The sequence below is a fragment of the Myotis brandtii genome, unplaced genomic scaffold (assembly GCF_000412655.1).
Source record: "Myotis brandtii unplaced genomic scaffold, ASM41265v1 scaffold143, whole genome shotgun sequence".
NCBI classification, from domain to species: domain Eukaryota; kingdom Metazoa; phylum Chordata; class Mammalia; order Chiroptera; family Vespertilionidae; genus Myotis; species Myotis brandtii.
The window spans coordinates 3,870,658-3,877,464 of record NW_005355115.1 but is presented as its reverse complement, the minus strand read 5'-3'; the positions used below and the strand labels follow the sequence as shown (position 1 = coordinate 3,877,464).

General features: G+C 42.1%; 1 protein-coding gene across 4 annotated transcripts in view; it reads right to left on the bottom strand.

The window, feature by feature from the left end:
- Positions 1 to 6,664, bottom strand: part of XPO5 (exportin 5) — a 50,031-nt gene extending 43,367 nt beyond the window's left edge. For all 4 annotated transcript variants that reach the window (XR_001361062.1, XM_005860973.2, XM_014535376.1 and 1 more), the window contains exons 1-5: positions 6,422 to 6,664; positions 4,645 to 4,766; positions 3,871 to 3,943; positions 2,462 to 2,599; positions 1,940 to 2,122 (exon numbers count right to left, since the gene is read on the bottom strand). Coding sequence is in view for 3 of the 4 variants with exons in the window: in XM_005860973.2 (XP_005861035.1) it covers positions 1,940 to 2,122; positions 2,462 to 2,599; positions 3,871 to 3,943; positions 4,645 to 4,766; positions 6,422 to 6,526 (621 nt within the window). In the remaining variant the exon portion in view is untranslated. The remainder of the gene's footprint in view (positions 1 to 1,939; positions 2,123 to 2,461; positions 2,600 to 3,870; positions 3,944 to 4,644; positions 4,767 to 6,421) is intronic.
- Positions 6,665 to 6,807: the final 143 nt, after the last annotated feature.

Below are 6,807 nucleotides of genomic sequence, written 5' to 3'. Positions count from 1 at the left end.
AACAACTTCTAAAATACCTAAAAACTTACCACCATTAGGACAATAAAGAACTTGTTTTACAATTCCTTTTCTCAATTATAAAAAATATTTTCATAAAGAACAAGTATTAAGCCTTCATTAGTAGTGTTCATGTAGATGTGTTAATGGGGTAGAACCCTCTCACCAGCATCTACTAATGCTGCCCAAGGAGGAAAGGGATCCAAGTGACAACAGCCAAGTCCAGCCTTTACTCTCCACTCCTACAAATCCTTCATTCCTGTTTGGATCCTCCACGCCCCTGGGACCAGTGCAGGAGCCAGGTGATGGGGCAGGGAAAGTGAGCCTACTCATCCCATCACTGTTTACCATTCAACCTACTCTCCAATTGGGAAGGTGAAGGGATGGAAGCAGACAAGCAAACTGAGAAGTCTGAGGTACAAGACATGGCTCTTGGTGTGCTCTGGTCCTGGGCACAAGTGGTGGCACAGATGAAGAAAACTGAAAGTGGGGCTAAAAAACACACACCACAGTAGATGTTTCTAACGTGTGTCAGATTATCGCCAATAATCTGTTCTGGCAGGTTGGCTAGATTTCCAGGGCAACTAAATATCCATAATTTGTTCTCCTCCAAGGGATTAAATCTCCCAGGGAAATGAAAAAGAATACCTCAATCACCCTCAATACACATAGGTTTTTAAATGCAAGTTTATTTCCTTTTGAAAAATCTTGGGGAGAAATTTTTGGGGAAAAAGTCCACTCTAGTAAAAAGAATGGGGCTTGAATTCTATGAAAACCATGTATTAGGGGTTCTTTAATAATTACCCTCTGAGCCTGTTTTTCTTATCTGTAAAATGGAGACAATATTTTCTGACTCTTAGGGTTGGTTTTGAGGATTAAATAACATATAAAGTACAAACAAGGCCAGGGTGGGGCAAAAGTAGGTTACAGTTGTTTTGGAAAATAATTAATAAATAATAATACAAGAATAAACTCAGTTTCTGTACTCGCAATTGTAAACCTACTTTTGCCCCATCCTGTAACGGTATATATTAGGTATTCACTGTTAGTTCCTCCCCACCAAAACAGCTCATAGCACCTTCTCCCACTTGTGTTAATGTCTAGTGCTTCTTTGAAAACAGATCCAATGTAGCTGTTAGAGGCATTAAAAAACCCACTAATATTTAATTCAACCTATTTTGTGAAATAAGTACATATGAGAATTCTAGATCAGGGTTTTTCAACTCAGTACTTTTGACATTTTGAGTTGGATAATTCTTTATTGTAGGGGCTGTGTATTATAGAATGTTTAGCAGCATCCATGGTCTCTACCCACTAGATGACAGTAGGAATCCCTACTTGTGACAACCTGGGGGGCTCAATTGCCCTCTGGTGAGGACATTATGTTAGATTAACTTTTATACTGCCTTCCTCTGAAGGCTCTCTGCTAACCATGAAAACGGTTAGAAAGAGAGTACCTGGCTTGCCCTTTTCTGCAGAAAGGGACAATTAAAATTAAGAGTAATTCTATCTCATCAGGAAGAACAAAATACGAAGAAGCATGTAGTCAAGATGAATAAAACTTGGCAGTTTACACTACAAATGGGACCAACACTAAATGAGACCTTAAATTTTAACCGGGATACTACCCTGACCTATTAGATATCTGGGCTTTCAAATATTAAGAATTAACCTTCATTTTTATACTATTTAAAAACATTTCTCACTATAAAAGGAATTATTTTTTCCCAGTACACTTGGAAACTAAACTCACTGACCTGAGTTTCTTAGAAAATCAATTCTTAAAAAAAAAAAAAAAAATCAGTTGTTTTTCCTGTCACCTTTTCTTTTTTGCCCATAAAACGGCCTCTTCTTTTGCTGAACTAGACACCTCAGTTCCTTGTTCATTTGAACTTTAAACAAACTAAAAAACACAACTTCAGGGAGGTGGGTTATTCCTTACCACTTGCCGGTACTTGTTTACATTTTCCTGAAGTGTGTTAAGTAGAAAACTGAAGATCCTTTCCATGTTCTGGGTTAATGTTTGCTGGATGTCCCTTCTTCTTTGAAAGGGCAGTGTATGAAAGGTCACTACATCCTCTGCCAGTCGCAAAAGGATGAACATCACTAATTCTGTCTGTGTTTCCTGCATTAACAGAAATAAGCTAGTTACATTAAACAAACATCTTTTCATTATAGGTTTGCCTAAAGGCTCTTTTCTGTTGACAAAACAAACAAATAAACAAAATCCCGCCCTGCCCTGACTGGGTAGCTCAGTTGGTTAGAGCATCGTCCCAATAAGCCAAGGTTGTGGGTTCAATCCCCAGTCAGGGCCCATACAAGCAGCAACCAATGAATGCATAAATAAGTGGAACAACAAACCAATGTTTCTCTCTCTCTCTCAAATCAATAAATAAAAATAAAAATAAACCTCTGAGGAACTCCCCCCTCCCCCAAAAAAAAGTGGTACAGCTGTATTTCATACCCCTTGTTTGGAAAGAGTGTCCAATTCTATTAGCATGTCAGGCCAGTGCTGTGGCCACTCCCGCTTAATCATTTCTACTACAATTCGAGACAGAACATCTTTAATATGGTTCTCCTCTTCTAAGATGTTCAGTGTTCCCTGAAAAAGAACAAGAGTTATTAAGAGGTCTGCAAGATTGAATTCAAGGGAAAAACTGGGCCATAAAAGTGGGAAAACTCATCAAGAGGCCTGCTTTTAAACTAAACAGAATAAACCAACCTGTTTTCCATGTCTGAGTCACTTGTCCTGCGTTCTTGCTAATTATTCTCCCCACTTAAAGCTTAAGTGAGGGTTGCACTAGCTTATAAAATGGCTGTCACACAGAGTAAGGAAGACATCATTGTTCTCCTTTAGAAACTGAAGAGAATCTCATATTGATTGTTCCATTTTGTAAGAAAGCCAGGGTGGAAGAATATGAAATAAAGAGTACATTGAGGGGCTGAAATTTGGAGAGTTAGGAGGCGCCCTAAATATTTTAGCAATAGTTCTAGTATTAGAAAATAGAAAGACTACTACAGGGACTCTCCTTTGTTTGATATCAAGATTAATGATGCCCTGGCTGGTGTGACTCAGTTGGTTGTAGCGTCATTCCAAACACCGAAAGCTTGTGGGTTTGATTCCCAGCCAGGGCATGTGCAGAGGCAACCTCTCAATGTTCCTCTCTTCCTCTCTCACACATCTGTTGTTGTTTTTTATATATATATATATATATACACACATATATATTTTATTGATTTCAGAGAGGAAGGGAGAGGGAGAGATAGAAACATAAATGATGAGGAGAATCCTTGATCGGCTGCCTCCTGCACGTCCCCTACTGGGGACCGAGCCTGCAACCTGGGCATGTGCCCTTGACTGGAATTGAATCAGAGACCCTTCAGTCCACAGGCTGAAGCTCTATCCACTGAGCAAAACCAGCTAGGGCTATTTGTTGTTGTTGTTGTTTTACCAAGTTTTCCCACAACTAGCAAAAATACAAATCCTAAGTTAATTAATAGTTTTGAAGGGAATTTTTTTTCCTATTAAAGGCACCAGACTTTGGGGATGAACAGAGGTAGATATTCCACTTTTTATGACCTTTGTAAAAAAAGAAAAAAGGCTGTGGATCTTAAACATGTTTAAAGTCATATTCTAACTCCTGGAACAAATTCATTCTGCATATTTTTACTATTACTATCATACAGTACATTTGTGATGAATTATGATTTCTTGTGATGATGGTTCTTTTTACCTTGAAGGTAACATTTAATATCATACAAAGCATGCTAACATATGAGGAACCAGTGAGTTTTCACACAAATGCTATATGAAGAAGTCACTCTGTCTAAACTACCTTAGAAACACAAGTCTTCCAACCAACCATTCCTTACATTTTCAATCAGCTCCATGACACTGTTCTTCAGATAGACCTTCTCCAATCGAGACATGCTGTTCCACCGAAACCTGGCCACCAAAATTTATAAAGTCAACAGAACAGTCAACATTAAAAGTCTTCTCTTTATGAGACTAGCTTTGATTCTTGTGTTAGATTATGTTGGCGATTTCACTAAGAAACTATGCTTTTGATTAATTTGCTTCAAAGAACAGACAAAACAGTCACACTTAACCAAAATGTTAATAACAGAAAAATTCTTGGGAAAGAGTTTTATACAGGCAATGGTCTATTAATTGGAAACCACAGAGGATTTGTGCACAGATCAGCTTTCCCCTTGATTTTCCTGACAGACAAAAGCAAATGTATTTACCTGGGACATCTTCAACAATATAGTTGTTTTTTGGAAAATACAATTTAGACATCACTAATTCCATTTCTGTGATGATTTACAAAGTCTTTTCTAAAAAAACTTTGAGGTCTGCTGGCATATAGTAGGAACTCAATAAATGCTGGCTGAGTGACTATCAGTTAATATTTATAGAATGCTTAGTATGTACTATGCACTTTACATGGACAAAGAAACTGAAGAAGAGAAAGGTTAAGTCCTGAATGAGAACAGCATGAGGTTGTGATAACCTCTAGGGGACCAATCCTTTCTTCTAGGGGACTGTTCTTTTCTGCTCACCTAAAGAGCATCTCTATGAGTTATGTAAGAAATAAAGATTTGCTCTCTCATGGGCTTCAGTGTTAACATCCAAAAGCTCCTTACTTAACAACGTGTTCCAGGATCTGAAGGCCAAAATGTCTGACGATGGCAATTTGTGTTTTCTCAGCCAACCTCAAGCCACAGGGGACACAAACAGGGCACTTTTCTTTAAACTCTTCACAAAACTGAAAGAAGAAAAGTTAACATTTCCCTTAGGAGCCAGGAGTAGGGACTAAAAAAGCATCATCTTAACTGAAACCTGAGCTACATTTTAAAGATACAAAGTATAAACCAATATGATGAGTAAAGACTGATAAACATTCCTTTCACTTTCATAGTTCCAGATATCCCATGCAATATCCGACTAATGTTGAAAAAAAAAATCTGACCTAAAAGACTAAAAAATTATGTTATGCCCGGCCAGTGCAGCTCAGTGGTCGAGCATCGACCAGGAGGTCAGGGTTTGATTCTCAGTCAGGGCATATGCAGGGGGTTGTGGGCTAATCTGACCTAAAAGACTAAAAAATTATGTTATGCCCAGCCAGTGCAGCTCAGTGGTTGAGCATCGACCAGGAGGTCAGGGTTTGATTTTCAGTCAGGGAATATGCAGGGGGTTGTGGGCTCAATCGCCAGTGAGGGGCGCTCAGGAGGCAGCCAATTAATGATTCACTCTCATCATTGATGTTTCTCTCTCTCTCTCCCTCTCTGAAATCAATAAAAAAATATTTTTAAAAAATTATGTTAGAGATACACCCCTGAAGCATATAGGGGTGAAACAACAATTTCTAAGATATATTTTAAAAACTTTTGGTGGAGTGGGAATAAAGCAAATGTAAAATCTTTGTAACAGCTGAGTTTATGCAATGGTATACACAAAACAACTGCAGTATTCTCTCTACTTTTGTATCTATTTATAATATTTCATAGTAAAAAACAAATACAACCCAACTGTTTGATTCCAAATTCTGTGGCATACATCTACATATTGTCAAGTTTCCTCTAAGTGATGCTCACTGTGCAGCACTTAAACTACGTAAACCATTTTTCCTAATGGTTATTTCACTTCTCACAGCCTACATACACTGCCTGATGCGGGAATATGCTCAAATTGCATTAGCATCCCCACCTGTATTAGCATCACAAGTCAGTCCCAGCAGCACAGCCGGGGACTCAAGAAAACTACTTTCAGGAAATCAAAGCGCCCTTGTATTTTAAAATGCAAAGTAAGTGGTGGAAGTTCATCTTCGCGCAAAACAGCCTAAGAATGTCACGCAATAAGAAGCATGAGGACGTGTGAGAATTAGACCAAAATACCCAAGACACACAAGAGGGTAGGGAGGGGTCTAACGTTTTAAGTAAAGGGGCACTATGGGGGCTGGAGCCTACTTAAGGCGGGTCGGGAGAGGGCTAGCGGGGAAACATTCAGTGCCGGGGAGACCATAAAGAAGGTAGGTAGCTGGTGTTGCGTACGGGATGGACACGTGCGCCAGGGGAAGGCGAGGAGGTGCGGGGCTGGGGGGAGTAAGTGCAGCCAGCTGTGGGAAGGGTCGTGGTGCGAACACCCGTGAACAGAAGCGGGGATCGGGAGAGGAGAGGGCAGTGGGAAGCGGTGGTGAGAAAAGACCGCCAAAAGCAGCGAGTGGCCAGGGCGTCCCGGGAAAAGGGCAGGCGCGGAGAGCAGAGTAGGCTGGGAATGGGAAGAGGCGCGGAGGGCGGCGAGGGAAGGTCCTCCGGGTTGGGAAGGGAGGTCCAAGGGCCACGTGAGCAGGAGACAAGCAGGGTTGTGGGCTCAGGGAGGGTAGGGTCTCGGGGCAGGCCCGGGGCGCCAGACCCCAGCTACCTTGAGGGCTTCCAGCCGATAGCGCTGGGTGGAGCTGGGGTCCATCATGACCGTCACCGCTTTCACCAGCTGCTCGCACAGCGCGTTCACTTGATCCATCGCCATGGCTACTGCCACGCGCCGCGAGAGCGCACGGTGGCTGGCCGGGATCGCAAGGTATAGACAGCTCCCTGGCCGGGACCACACGCTAGTACCGGGCCGCGGAGGGCTGGGGAGGGAGGGGGGGAGAGCAGGAGGAGTAGCTGACGCTCCGGCGGGGAAAGGACCGGCGCTGCACACGCGCCCGACCCTCCACTGCGCACGCGCGGGCGGAAGTGGCGGCTCCCTTGTGACGGTTGCCCCACGGTGGGCAGAGCGGGGGACGGAAGAGCTGCGGTGCGCAGGCG